The 15,976-nt window shown below is 41.3% G+C and overlaps 1 protein-coding gene across 1 annotated transcript in view; it reads right to left on the reverse strand.

The window, feature by feature from the left end:
* LOC311248741 (protein FAM131A-like) overlaps window positions 1-15,976 on the reverse strand; it is a gene marked incomplete at both ends in the record, with an annotated part of 61,640 nt that overhangs the window by 25,556 nt on the left and 20,108 nt on the right. The window contains one exon of the mRNA XM_084339573.1: window positions 2,555-2,686. Coding sequence (XP_084195699.1) covers window positions 2,555-2,686 — 132 coding nt within the window. The remainder of the gene's footprint in view (window positions 1-2,554; window positions 2,687-15,976) is intronic.

Raw genomic sequence — 15,976 nt, forward strand, 5'->3', positions numbered from 1 at the left:
ACTTCCCCACGCTTGTCAATCACATTCCCCAGCTGTCACTGCTTTTCAATCAATCGATCCCTCATTATTTATACCCCGTTTTCCCCACCCTAAGTTGTTGGATCGTCTTGATTTGTCGCTGGATGTTTTTCCCCGTTGCTGCTGTTTCACTGTGCTGTTCTCCAGGAATTCCTAGAAGCCTTCGCTTGGATACCTGCTCCGTGGCGCGCGCTCGCCTCCTCTGTTGTTCCTGTTCCTTTTACGCAGCTCGTCTGGGTGAGTTTTTCTAGATTGACTGTCTTGACCTATTTCCGATTTTCGTGTGTAACCTTTACACTGAAGTCTACCACCTTTTTGTCAAACAGTCACTCACCCAGCCATTATCGAGTTTGCTCTTTCCATTATGGAATAATATTTTTGGGATCTTCCACCTCCCTCTGTGTGTTTGCTCACGCCGAAGATATTATTTCACATTTGGACAGTGTTTGGATTTTTGCTCACTGTGTGTTTACACGAAGATATTATTTCACATTTGGACAGTGTTTGGATTTTTGCTCACTGTGTGTTTACATGAAGATATTCACTTGGGCTGTTTTTGGAATATTGCACATCACTGTGTTGTTAACACGAAGAATTTTACACCCTGTCCTCCTGCTCGTTTCAAGTCTGCTCTGTCACTGACTCGTTCCCTCTCTCCCTCTCTCGGTCTTGCACAACATCTGAGAGATCCGCTGTGAGAATTCTGCAGAGCGGTACAGAGGTCTGCTCCTGCTTCCCAAGACTACCCTTCCGGGAGAAGCTGCAGAGCAGCAGAACTTTGCCCCTTGTTCATTGTACCTGTTCTTGTTGACCTGCTTTCCCTGTTTCACTTATTCTTTACCAAATAAACAAGCCCTCGTATTTGGCAACTCTGAATCCAACTCTCTTGTGTCGTTAGCGTTTGGGGTCGTTGTCAAACCATAACAGAGAGAGGAAGGAGAAAAGAGAAGCAGAGACAAAGAGAGAGGAAGGAGAAAAGAGAAGCAGAAAGAACGAGAGAGGAATGAAAGAAGCAGAGACAAAGAGAGAGGAAGGAGAAAAGAGAAGCAGAGACAAAGAGAGAGGAAGGAGAAAAGAGAAGCAGAAAGAAAGAGAGGAATAAAAGAGAAGCAGAGACAAAGAGAGAGGAAGGAGAAAAGAGAAGCAGAAAGAAAGAGAGAGGAAGGAGAAAGGAAACGCTGAAAGAAAGAGAGAGGAATAAAAGAGAAGCAGAGACAAAGAGAGAGGAATGAGAAAAGAGAAGCAGAGATAAAGAGAGGGGAAGGAGAAAGGAGAAGCAGAAAAGGAGAGAGGAAGGAAAATGAGAATCAGAAAGAAAGAAAGAGGAATGAGAAAAGAGAAGCAGAGACAAAGAGAGGAAGGAGAAAGAAGACGCAGAAAGAGAGAGGAAGGAGAAAAAAAGCAGAGACAAAGAGAGAGGAAGGAGAAAGAAGAAGCAGAAAGAAAGAGAGAGTAAGGAGAAAGGAGAAGCAGAAAGAAAGAGAGAGGAGGGAGAAAAGAGAAGCAGAGACAAAGAGAGGAAGGAGAAAGAAGAAGCAGAAAGAAAGAGAGAGGAAGGAGAAAAGAGAAGCATAAAGAAAGAGAGAGGAAGGAGAAAAGAGAAGCAGAGACAAAGAGAGAGGAAGGAGAAAAGAGAAGCAAAAAGAAAGAGAGGAAGGAGAAAAGAGAAGCAGAAAGAAAGAGAGAGGAAGGAGAAAGGAGAAGCTGAAAGAAAGAGGAATAAAAGAGAAGCAGAGACAAAGAGAGAGGAATGAGAAAAGAGAAGCAGAGATAAAGAGAGGAAGGAGAAAGGAGAAGCAGAAAGAAGGAGAGAGGAAGGAAAATGAGAATCAGAAAGAAAGAAAGAAAGAGGAATGCGAAAAGAGAAGCAGAGACAAAGAGAAGAAGGAGAAAGACGAAGCAGAAAGAAAGAGAGAGTAAGAAGAAAGGAGACTCAGAAAGAGAGAGGAGGGAGAAAAGAGAAGCAGAGACAAAGAGAGGAAGGAGAAAGAAGAAGCAGAAAGAAAGCGAGAGGAAGGAGAAAAGAGAAGCATAAAGAAAGAGAGAGGAAGGAGAAAAGAGAAGCAGAGACAAGGAGAGAGGAAGGAGAAAGAAGAAGCAGAAAGAAAGAGAGAGTAAGGAGAAAGGAGAAGCAGAAAGAGAGAGGAGGGAGAAAATAGAAGCAGAGACAAAGAGAGAGGAAGGAGAAAAAAGAAGCAGAAAGAAAGAGAGGAAGGAGAAAAGAGAAGCAGAGACAAAGAGAGAGGAATAAGAAAAGAGAAGCATAAAGAAAGAGAGAGGATGGAGAAAAGAGAAGCAGAGACAAAGAGAGGGGAAGGACAAAAGAGAAGCAGAGATAAAGAGAGAAGAAGGAGAAAATGATGTGGGATTGGATATGAAAAGAAGGGGACAAATACTGATGGAAATTGTGGACTTGGAATTGTGGTCTTAGATACAATTTGTGCGTGTGTGTGTGTTTGTGTGTGTGTGTGTGTCTGTGTGTGTGTGTGTGTGTGTGTGTGTGTGTGTGTGTGTGTGTGTGTGTGTGTGTGTGTACCTGTGCTCTGTGTGTTGGGTTCGTTGGCAGGCAGATAGTCTTCATCGTATGAGTCATCGTTGGAGTCGTCTCCATCCACTGAGGACCAGGCTCTCAGCTTGGCCTCCGCTATGGCAAACTGCTCTGCTACGCCTGCACAGACACACACACACACGCACGCACGCACGCACGCACGCACGCACGCACGCACGCACGCACGCACGCACGCACGCACACACACACACACACACACACACACACACACACACACACACACACACACACACACACACACACACACACGCAGACAAAAACAGGTTAGATATGAATGAATGAATGAATGAATGAATGAATGAAAAAGTAAATTTTTGAACATGTATTCTCCATATTCCTCCAAACAAATCACGGTATCTAGCTCCGTCAAAATGAACAATCATAACAACACAATTTAAAAAAAAAAATTAACAATTCAAAAAACATTCAAAAAAAGGAATTATAAACGAAAAGTCAAGAGCAATGTATTTAGTTAGCAGACATGTCCAAAAAGGAGTAGAGGGAAGCTAAGCGTATTGATCCCTACCCCCTTACATTTACATTGTTCTTCCATTAATTTTACTAGATATAACATAATTTAGTATAATACAATATAGAATATACTTTAACTTATAGTACGAAAAGAAAAAAAACTTGATTCACTTGACAGCAGTGAATACAGTACAGAACTACATAACACAATATTGCATAACTTTGTTTATCCTCATTACTCATTTCTGTATTTCTCTAATGTGTATTTTTTAAGCTGCTTTTTAAATTGTGCCATATGTTTACTCAGTTTGATGTATTCGGGATATCCAACAGGTACATGTGAATTGTAGGAAAGATCAATACACAATCGTAATTCATATTACCCATGTCACACACACACACATGCGCACACACACACACGCACGCACGCACGCACGCACGCACGCACGCACACACACACACACACACACACACACACACACACACACACACACACACACACACACACACAAACATGTACGCACACAGATACACAGATGCACCCAAACAGATGGGTTGCCATGGTGACATGAGGAGCAGTCTTCCATTGTATTTCCATGTCACAGACAGATCTCTGATTGGTAGTTTTCTCTGAGGAACAAAGTACTACAGCGGAGCATTTGAATGAGCATTCAGATTTCATTCACTTGGCTGCTACATTTGAGATTAAAGGATCAATGTTTGGCAACATTTTAGATTTAAAATTATTTCTCAACAGTAAGCAATAGTACAATGTTTGACACCGAAATAAAAATAATCTGTCATTCCGGTAAGGGGCAAGTGCTAAAACCATGACATCCAATCAATCGAAGTCAAATGATTGGAACGAGCAAGCTGTCAAACCCTCTAGTGACACACTCGCTTGTTATGCGCATAACAGTTACGCGTGTACACAAAGGCCTGCTTCTAACACATAGCTGCCTGCTAATCTACCTAGCGGGTTGTGGCTTTTTGCTGCCGGTAGAACATGGCGTACGAATTGGAAGAGCTGCTAACCCTTAAAGAAGCTTTGTGGTCCGGGCTTGAACTTTCCATAAATGTGTCCAGAAATCCATTTAGTTAGATCCAACACTGTCTGAATGTATCTTGTGATTATTATCAATTTCCGACAACGACAACAACTATTAGCGTTAGTTATTTCCTGGTTGATGTGATTCGGGACGTGATGTCACACGATTGCCACGCTCAGCCAATAGACAATTTGTTTTATTAGTGTGAACGTATACATTTGATCCAGTGCACATTTGGATAGTATTGTAATATTGCGATATCCCATGGATATATATAGCTGTTTTTATACATTTCAACATTTGATTGCTGCATATATTTTGACGGAATCGACATGGAATGCAATTTGTCCTCTCAAATGGCTTTTGGAGAAGAGGTATTATTGAATTTGGGGGCAGCTGTAATCCTGTCTCTTGAGTGCCTGCATTCATCCTTGTCGTCATCACATCAGTCCGCACCCCCTAACACATCAATGACTCTGCTTGGGGCTCTAAATGAATCGCCCTTTAGGCATCATATTTGAAGACGCTGATTGGCTAAATTTAGTTGCTAGGTGCATTTATGTTGCCATGTGCATTTTTCAATTGGCTGCATTGCGCACTGACGCCCAGTCAGTGGGGCGATGTTTCTAGCGCCCCAGAAGAGAGAGGGGATGAACAGGAAGCACAAACAATGATTAATATTTTATATATTACACGTTATTGTGCATTTTAACTCATTGAGCGCCACGCTGTTTTCCCATCTTTACTCAATGGAGCCAGCGTTATTGACCATTTTCGCGATGTTTGTGGACCCATCGTGTGTTCTGTATTATAGCTATGGAGACAATAGTATGGCTCATTTGACAAGCACTGTTTATAGTCCAACATTGACAAACCAGTTCGTTTACACATACTTTCGTTCGGTAAAATAGACCTAAAATAGAAAAAAAAAAAAAACGCCCTAGCGCCCTCTATGGACCAGCCGCCCCTGGAAGAAACCTACCCAAAGGTATCTCCTGGTCGTGCTAACAGGGACGTCATTTAGAAAAGACATTTCTCTCTCTGTCTCTCTCTGTCTCTCTCTGTGTGTGTACTTCCTTGTTTGCGGTCAGAAACTCTTCACTTTCCATAGTGGCTTTCTGGTTTATCATAATACCAATATGGTCCTTTAAGCCAAAACAAACTGAAGAGAAGTCACCGCACAATATAATAATGTATAGAACGGACACTCAATGCTCTGAGCTGTGGTGAACACAGCAGAATGAAATCATCAAACCATGAGGCATCTTTCTCTCGTGATGAGCCACTGATCAGAAACACCAGGGGCGGACCTTCCTACAGGCGATATAGGCGGTCGCCTAGAGCGCCACCCAGAGGGGGGCACCAAAAAACAAAAAACTTCTCTGTGCAGTTTTGGCGCCCCACTCTATATCTGCAACCATATTTTTACATAAAAAAGAATTCTAACATAAGGGAAAATGAGCCAAAAATCTAAAACGGTCGGTCGGTCTGAGCCTCAGCTTTAGGTGTTCACAGTCAGAACATGCTAGAGCGCTGTGCATTGATGGGTATCGGTCAAGTGTTTATAGAATTGAGCGTTGAGGAAAGAAAGACTAACGTTAGAGAACTATGAAGAGGCAAAAGCCATAAAAAAAAATTACAAAAAAAAAAAAATTACAAAAAAAAAAAATTACAACAAAAAAAATCTCGCCTAGGGCGCCAAATGTGCTAGGTCCGCCCCTGAGAAACACTATTAGATCATTGCATCGCCACTGCACAGTGTTCACTTTGTAGTAGACATCATCTACTTTGTTATTATATTATTATTCAGCTGGATGTTGTAACTTTCAGTTACAGATTAACTAATCATAAACAAATAGCCAAGCTACAGTCATTTAGTGTAGAATCATGAAGAAATCAGCACATAGCCTATAACGTTATGTGACTTCTTCCAAAGACAAGGACAACAAGGACAATATCCACAGCAACAGGGACAGTATCCGCAGTAACAAGGACGGTATCCGCGGCAACAAGCATCATCAGGTCCCCCAGCAAGGTAGATGCCGAATCCACAGAAGATTTATTCTAAATCTATGGTAGCCGCGCACACTCATAGCTCTGATGCAATCTGTTAAGACATTTGTTAAAGGGGAACTATTTTACTATTTCTTTTACTATTTGGGCACTTTTACACAATTCCTGTGGGTTTATGGAACACCTCTGTAATTTTTTTATTTTTTTAATTCATTGTTTTGTATTTCTAATCAAGTCCTCAAAAACAGCATTTTTCTACCTCAAGATCTTAAGCTGTTTTGAGCCTGGGCTCCAACCACTGTGGGAACTGTGTGGAAACTCAGCTGATTATCATGCAGCGGTGTCTCTCAACATCACAAATCAGCACATTTTCAGATGACTCAGTTTAGTGAGGGTGAATATTGTGAGAGGAGAATTGGAAGAATGCGCCAATATGAGAATTAGAGACATAAATCATATTAATATAAGTCCACATAGCTAGGAAACAATGCTAAACACTGAAAAAGGCCATTTATAAGATAGTTCCCCTTTAAGACATCACCAAAAAAGATATCCTTGCAGAATATATACCTTGATGCAGGACTATCATTTGTCCCCTGAATGTTACCTTTTTGATAGTGATATCTTATACTGTAGGCTACTATATTGATATTGTATTTAGTGTAATGTGATGTGTTCTATGGTATTGTTAACCTGCAATGAGTCTCCTGGCCATTTTCGTTTTCGTTTTTGAGGACTGCATACTTTTTTTGCAAACCAAAACAACATACGTTATACTTATAGCACATTAAGGCTGTCCCCGAACCCTGTTTTTAGGGTTCGAATGTTCGCCAGGGTTTATCGAACGAACGTTCGAACGTTCGTTTAAAAAAAAATTTAATACATTTTTTTTTAATAAAATTATTTTTTTCATTTTTTTAAATTTTTATTTATTTTTTTTATTGTATTATTATAGATCCTACGGAGGGCGGCATTGCATAGTCTATTGGTGAAAAACATGTTCTTTACAGTGGTGGCTGTTCATGTAAACATGTAATTAAACAAAGCACTCAGAAGAAAATAAACAAGCTACTGCATCAAAAGTTACTACTTATGATAAACAATAGCCCTTGCAGTCACATAAGGGGCTAGATAAACAAAGGCATTCGTTTTGTGGCATTAACGTTATATAGTTAGTGTTACACGTTCAATAACAGGTATTCACTCTTGGTCGACGGGGAGCCGGGAGGAGAGGCGCACGCCTCGGCTCCTCAACAGACCCGTCGTACGGGCTCCCAACACGCCTGCCGCCCGTCCGCCCGTCCGCCCTACCACCGTTCCGAGGTAGACGGTGGACGGGTCTGTTGTTGTTTCCAACGCAACCACCTCCCGCCATGAAGCTCGCGCTCCGTGGCCGAAAAAGGCTGGTATTCATTAATGATCCTTCTGCAGGTTCACCTACGGAAACCTTGTTACCGATTACTTCCTCGGCGGGGAGCTAACTACGACTCCCCGGTAGCTACGGTAAGTCTGTTGAGGCTTCTCGCAAGCAGATCAATGGCGGCATTGCCTGAAGTAAAAAACGAATAAACGCTTGCCGATTGGTGGTAACAGCAGAGGCGGGTGCAAGCGGTGTGTGACGTAATTGGCAGAATCGCCTGTCAATCAAAATAGAGCTCTGGTTGAGAAATAGTATCCCGCTGCAGCCCGGCAGACCATACTGTTTGAGCCGAGCGCCTCGCATTCACATCACCTCAACCCCGTGCACATCCTTTATATTTTTTCACCGAACGTTCGAACCTATTAATTAAAGTCTGAATGTCAGCGTAACAAACGAACGTTCGAACGTTCGGGCTCAGCCTTATAGCACATGCATAAGCCTGGTCTCTTTTGAAAGATGACATTCTGAAGTAATAAATTCACTTTTAGTGCTAACGTAATAGAGTGACATAGGTCTGAACTTGAGTTGTAAAAAAAACTTGTTACTCAAGTTTTTCTGTAGTAGTTAGTAGTCCAGAGGTAGTATTTCCCCAGAAGGTGGTATGGCTTACAAATCCAGAGCCATAGCCTGAAGCCTTATGTAGTACATATCCAAATTTCATAAAGATCCATTCAGAAATGAGTGATTAGGAGTGATTTTGGTAAACTGTGTACAAAGAAAAACTCAGTTTTCTCATAGACTTCAATTCATTCTGCTGTTTTGCTCTTCCTGTTTTCGTGTTTCTTCGTATTTTTTTTATTTTTTTATTTAGATCCCCATGTGGGGTATCATTGGAAAGCCACACTCATTGGTTACAACGATCCACAATAATTTTCGAGATCGGCTCTAGATTGACAGAACTACTGCAGCCTGAGTCGCGAGTGGTATTTTGCGCAATACCGTGTACTTTGCACAAGCCTCAAATACCGGCATGTAACTCGAGAACCGCTGAACGAATTTTGTCGGATTTTGTCGGATTTTGTTGCTATCGACAGGCAACAAATAAGCCTTCAATTCCATATATATATTGTATTACAAAATATGCACACCCGAGCCACTAGGGGTCGCCAAAGTGCCGGTTGCAAAAATCCGAAAAACTTCCCATATGAGGGACGTTGCAGGTTAATAATTAAAGGCCCAATCAGTGATTTCAATGTAGACTGTGCACAATGCTCCCTCTAAGGTACGCCCGTGCACGCGCACACACATGGCCAAATGCTCCCGCGCACATCTGAAATCTGTCGCGCACAGAAACGTTTGTGTAAAAAAAAATAAAAGGCGTTTGTTTGGATGCACATACTCATGATAATTCACACGTTCTGGGGCCCCCAACATAGCGCTCGCTCTAATTGGCTAGCTCTTCGATACGATCCAACCTATTGCGTGGCACCACAGAGAGACGTTTTAGTATCGGTGTCTGTGATTTGTCTAAACGTTTGGCGCTTCCTGAATCCGCAGCAGCCGTAGTGGACGGCGAGTGCGAGACAGTAAAATAATAATGACAACTAGTCAGCCTCCATTTCAAGCGTCCAGTGCAGACTGTGAAAGAGGGTTTAGCTTGATGAATCGTATCAAAACAACATCAAGAAATCGTCTTCAAGTGGAACATCTAGACGAGTTGATGCGAATCAAGTCAAGGCTGCAAGCAGACACAGACGGTGCCACCACCATCAGCCTGGACAAGGTGTACAACCACTGGAGAACTGAGAAGGACAGACGGGAAAAATAAGGTAACATATTAGTTCCTTCCTGATCAGATATGTGCGTGTTATACTGTCTGTCACTCATTAGGAATTATCATCTGAATCATTAAGAGCTTGTTTTTATCAGTTGTAGAACTGCTCATATTAACATAATTTTGTTTAGTCATGTTTGTATTTTCTAGACCAAGACAGTTTCAAGACTACAGTATTAACACTTTGAGCGCCACACCTGGTTTTCCGTTTTACCGCTTGAATGCCACCATCGGCTCCAATGTTAACGTTAATATCGCCTAATCTATGTTTTAAATTATGGCTATGTGTCTAATCTGCCCATCGCATTATCAAAGATATTTTCCAGTCAGTGCTGTGAAGGCAGATTGTTTTTTTATCGCGTTGTTTCCGTTTCAGAGCAGTTAGAAAAGCCCCCGTTTTGATATAAAAAACAGCTCATTCTGGAGCATTCTATGAAAATCGTCTTTTAGTGGAATATTCCACAACTTTGATATTCGTCTGCCTTTTTATGAATCGTTTTCAAATAAACGCTAGATGATCAATATTATACGTGCACGCAAGCACATTACGGCCGCGCACTGATAATCGCTCCGTTGATTTCCTCACAGACTTTTACAGTGAAACCGAAAGACATTTCACAAAACAGCTTATAACTTCATCAAACTTACTCTGATTATCCTACCACTGATAACATAGAGTCCTTACCTGACATCAGATGGTATCCAACTGGTATATTCCAATTCCTGATCACCATTCGAAAAAATCGATACGTGTATGGATCCAACGCGATACAGTAGAACTCCATGATCCGCGGGGCTCTGAGGCTCCAGAATGAACTCTGGTAACCCCGGCTGGATCAGTGAACTGGAAAATGTGGAGTACCGGATTTTTTTCCCCATTCATTTTCATTGAGTCCATTCCAAAATCACTTATGTCATCTGGGAGACGACAGGGGGCGCTTTTTTCCACAGTGATCGCCGGCGCCCCTCGGCTATACTCGGGTAGGCTCGGGTGATGCAATAATTGTACAGATCGCAAAAAAAATAAAAAAATAAAAATTCCGAGAAATCTCGTGAGTGGCATTCTACGTCACTATTAAAAACCAGAGAAATCTTGTGAGTGGCACTCAAAGTGTTAACAGTAACACAAACATGTGTGTTTTGAACTTGGCAAAAATCTGACGTTAGATTAATTACTAATTACTCTATTCTATTCTACTCTGTTTCCCAGAAGAAGCAGACCAGACCAGAGGAGAAGTCGCTTCTGCTGACTTTGGATAACTTTATTTATTCTTAAAAAAATTTGAGGAGCAGAGAGTAAACAAGTGACTATTTTCTGGTGTGCACACAGACTAACAGAAAGGAATACGAGCTAAGACCAGACCAGAGGAGAAGAGCTGCCTTTGGATTCTTTTATTTATTATTTTATTATTTTATTTATTTTTTGAGGAACAGATGAGTAAACAAGTTACTCTTTTCTGCTGTGCAGTGTTCTGATGTGCAGGTGTTCTTATGTGCAGTGTGCACACCAGACTAACAGAAAGGACTAAGTAAGAGCTAAGACCAGACCAGAGGAGTCTGGAAACAAGTGACATTTCTTCTGATGTGTATCTGAATAACGGAGAAAGGAGGAATGAAGCAGAGGGGAAGGTGAGAGGTTTAGAGGGAGAGAGGGAGGGAGAGAGAGAAGAGGGAGGGAGGACGTTGCTCTGTATCGTCAATCAATGGTAAAATAAATATTTCATTAGGGAATATAATATGCCTTTTTGTATTATTTCTGTGTATCAGCAAAATGTATAGATTTTTATGTTAGACATTGAGGTAAATTAAGATTCTCAGATTTTTTACAAACCGCCGCTTATCAACTAACCGGTTAATCGGAAGGTGACGTATGTTGCTCGACTCTGGAACTCCCTCCCTCAGACCATCAGAGACTCTCCCTCACTCTCCACCTTCAAATCCAGACTCAAAACCGACCTGTTCTCCCAAGCATTCAACCTTCCTTACCCATAACCACCCTCCTCCAACTCACCACCATTTCCCCCTGCCCCACGTTCTCTCCGCTCCTGCCCCCACCCCCCCCCCCCCACCCCCCTTGGTCTTCCCTTACTCTCCTCCTGACTGTCTCCCCTACTCACTCCCGCATTTGTTATCCGTTACTCGTGGTTTTATGTTTCCTGTGTTTTCTTATTGTCCTCCGTTTCCCTCTGGTTTTGTTTCTTTGTTTTCTTTGTTTTCTTTGTTTTCTTTTTTATGCCTATTGTCAGCGACTTTGGGTCCTTGAAAAGCGCTATACAAAATAAATGAATTATTATTATTATTATTAGTAGTTGCTGATGTCTGCTCAGGAGGTTTGAGTGTTTGCTCAGACCGAAAAAAAATTTGAGGGAATATTGACTGCGCCCACATACATTTTTGAAGAGTTTGATCTGTAGATGGAAGAGAAACTTTTTGGAACGTTCGTAATTCATATTATCTGTCTACTCCAGTGTTTACAAAAATGACCAACGTAAAGGAACCAAAATACAGCAAATACAATTACAAACTCCTATTTACTTGATGTCTTGTGTTGGTTCTTCATGTTTTCATTTATCTTTTCTTGGTGGTAGGGCTGCCCATTTGTTTGCATTTGGAACACTGATTGGGCCTTTAAGATTTTACTTCATAGTGTGTTGTGCTGACAGATTGTCATTCCACCACTGATCTTTGAAGTCTCTCTGCTGGCCCTGTTGGTCCCTGTGTACCTCTACTTTAGTTAGGGTACACTGATTGCCTGCACATGTTTGCCAGAGTATAATTCCAGTCAAATGTATGTCCTGGTAGATTGCTGTCGAAACATTGGACCTCATTCACTAACATTCTTGTAAGTTTCCTCGTAAATAAAATTGTAAGAAGTTTGTAAGAGGAAACCTACGATAGTCCTGGGCCCTCATTTATCAATGGTGCGTACGCACAGATACAGTATGTGCGTAACCCGTGCGTACGATCATTTCTAAGCAAAGTGTGTGACTTATCAATTTGAACGTGTGCTTGACTTTGTGCATATATTTACGCACAGCTCTGACCATGCGTACCGGTGGTAGAATATTATTATTGCAACGCGGAAATAAGCTTCCGTGCATTACTTCCAACACTGGCGCGTGTTCTGTATGAACCGTAATTCATCATAGTTTTTTTTTATTTAGTTTTTTTATATCTTTTTCCCCCTCCTTTTTCCGATTTTTCTCCCATCCCACTGTTAGTCATTATGCCAATTCCCAACCCCCTTCCTGGTTGTTGCGCACCCCCCCCCTACTGTTGGTCCGGGAGGCCGGAGACTGTCACATGTTTTCCTCCGACACATGTGCAGCCCGCCGGCAGCCAGCCGGCAGCCAGCCTGGCAGCGCAGATTCTCACCGGGAGAGTGTAACGTGTGGAAGGTCACACTACCTTTCTCCAGATCCTACCCTCGCTGTGCAGGCGCCCCGACCGAACTGTAGGGGTCGCTGTCCACAACGCCCAGGACCCACCCACGGCTTCCCTCCCCCTAACTCAGCCAAACGAGTTAGTATAGCGATCAGCCCAAGCCAAGGCAATGCTGACTCTCCGGGAGTCGAGACCGCAGCCTCTTGCATTGGTGACGAGCACAATCTCCGCTACGCCACCTGACCGCCCGTAATTCATTATAGTTAATTGTAAAATAGCGACAGTAGTGTAATCATAACGGGCTCACGCGTGAACAAGAGGTTGGCCTGCTTGTTTGGCACGGGGGGGCAGACGCAGGACACCCACCTCCAAACGCGATTAAATATTGTTTAAAATAAAAAGCGAAATACTATTATTTTATAATACACTGGTTATGTTTGTTCAGGTTATACACTGTTCAGGTTATGGTTACTGGCGTACATGACCACTGCAAACATCCGTCTCATTCAGCATGGAGGGAATGAACTGGTCACGACAAACAAACGCTGAGTCATAGATCAGTGGTTCTCAACAAATTTTTTGACTATGATTTATTTACATTTTTTTTTGCAGTAATACACAATCTTTCATGCACTGTTAAAAACATGAAATAAACACAAAAAAGTGCAACAAAAGTTTGGGGGAACTAATGGGATAACTGGGGTTGCAACAAAAGTGCAACTAGGGCTAAAAACCCAATGAAATAAAAAAATTATAATAATAATAAATAATTATGCTTCTTAGCAGACTTCTTAGCTTAACATAACACAGACCTACAGTACGTTTGGGGGAACTAATGGGATAACTGGGGTTGCAACAAAAGTGCAACTAGGGCTAAAAACCCAATGAAATAAAATAATAATAAATAATATGCTTCTTAGCAGATTTCTTAGCTTAAGGCGAGACACTGCAGGTGAATAGTCAAATATACTTTTTTTGTTGATTTTGAGATTTTGTTATATTTTGCTTCCTAAACATGTCTTCTATGAAACTAGTGACAATAAAACGTCAATAACACACATTTAGTTGTTTATTTTACATCATTTTGCCTTATTGCATCCATAAATGTGCACATATTTAATGGGGAAGTGCCTCATTTGCATATATAAACATAAATTTCAGAAAACTTGCAATATATTTTTTCTTAGTTTATATGTACATAACAAATTGGGAAAGTTTCATAGTGATATCTATTCAAAATGTTTTGCCTATTAGGGGGTACTACACTGTACTACACTGTTTGTAGCCTGTGTGTAGTTCTGTTCAGTTCAATAACATCATTATTATTATTATTCAGTTATCAGGCATGTGTTTAGGTTGTCTATTACTAATGGTTTGATTAGGTATTGTGTTTGTAAATATCTGTTTAAAAAAAAAGTATGGCATTTTACAATACAGAACTTTGAAGGCGTTTTCCCGAAAATGAGTTTTAAGAGTTTTTCCTCATACTCTGAGCCAGAAATCTCCACTTCAGTAGCACTCACATACACCAAAACTTCCAGTTCTATTCATATCTATGTTCTGAAGGTATTTACAGAAGGGTTTGTTGATATCACATTCATACCCTGATTTATATCACATTGTATTCCTAAAAACATGGCGAAATATGGAATTTTACCATAAAAATTGACTGCATGGAGTATTTTCTGATTTATGGAGTGATAAAAAGAGATATCCAAAATCCCCTCTGTAATAACCTTTGGCTCTAATATGTCAACAAAATGAAACTATAATTTTGAAAATGGCTTTATCCAATGTTCAGATTTCTGTCCTGGAATTATATGCAAATTAGTGCATAATTAAGTAGATCATGCCTCATTTGCATATTTAAACATACAATCTCAGAAAACTTGTAATACAAAAAAGTCTTGTCTTAATATAAGTAATCAACTGGGGAAGTTTCATTGTGATATCTATTAGTTAATTTTTTTACCCTATTCACCTGCAGTGTCTCCCCTTAACATAACATACCTAAGTTTGGGGGAACTAATGGGATAACTGGGGTTGCAACACAAGTACAACTAGGGCTAAAAACACAATGAAATAAAATAATAATAATAATAAATAATATATCCTTCTTAGCAGACTTCTTAGCTTAACATCCCAGGGAACTAATGGGTTAACTGCGGATGTTGTTTGCTCCTGACAAGAGTCTCAAAGTCTGGGGTGATGGTAGACAAAGCAACTCTGAGGTCATGCTCAATGTCCAATCTGTTCCTCTGCTTTGTCTTCAGCTGGACCAGAGCTGAGAAGCCACTTTCACAAAGATAGCTAGTAAAACATATATATACATATTAAAAAAAAAAGAAGAAAAAAAAATTTACACACACATCCGCGACCCACTCAAAATGGCCCCGCGACCCACTTTTGGGTCACGACCCACCAATTGAGAAACACTGTCATAGATGATAAATGATGTGTAAAACATACACACACATACGCTCATACTGTAGAAGAGTGTGTACACACACACACACACACACACACACACACACACACACACACACACACACACATACACTCATACTGTGTAGAGTGTACAGACACACACACACACGCACACACATACACTCATACTGTACAGTGTACACACACACGCACACACATACGCTCATACTGTACACACACATAGGACAGATTGTGCATGTGTTTTTGCACAGGCTCTAGTATGTGTGTGTGTGTGTGTGTGTGTGTGTGTGTGTGTGTGTGTGTGTGTGTGTGTGTGTGTGTGTGTGTGTGTGTGTGTGTGTGTGTGTGTGTTTGCACAAGTTTGTGTGTGCACATGTATGCAAGTGTGTGTGTGTGCACGTGTCTGGCTGAGGTGACTCAGCATATGACAGAACCACTGTTCCACACGACCCAACTGAACAATCCCCTCCAATCACCATCAGCGGCTAGCCAATCAGAAAGCACGATACTCCTCTCTCTCTCACTTTTAAGTTGCTCAATCTCTCTGCTTGCTTCTAGGCCGTAAGGTGAAGGCTGTATCGTTTCATCCCGTTCCCACCTCAGCGGACTACACAATTTTCACTCTGGGTGAAAGATATATTGGTGTAGATTTAGGAACAAAAAGTTTTCCATTGACAAACTAGCCCGTTTTGCGCAATCATCATTTTAAAGTCGGGACTAGATCTTTCCTCGCAAACGGATACTTGGTCACTACAGAGTTTTATTTGACGTAATTTGTGCGAGTTTGGTCACGTATCTTGCGCTCGACCAATAGCAGCTCTCTTTGTTGC

This window comes from Notolepis coatsorum, assembly GCF_963971535.1.
Source record: "Notolepis coatsorum genome assembly, contig: SCAFFOLD_228, whole genome shotgun sequence".
NCBI lineage: Eukaryota > Metazoa > Chordata > Actinopteri > Aulopiformes > Paralepididae > Notolepis > Notolepis coatsorum.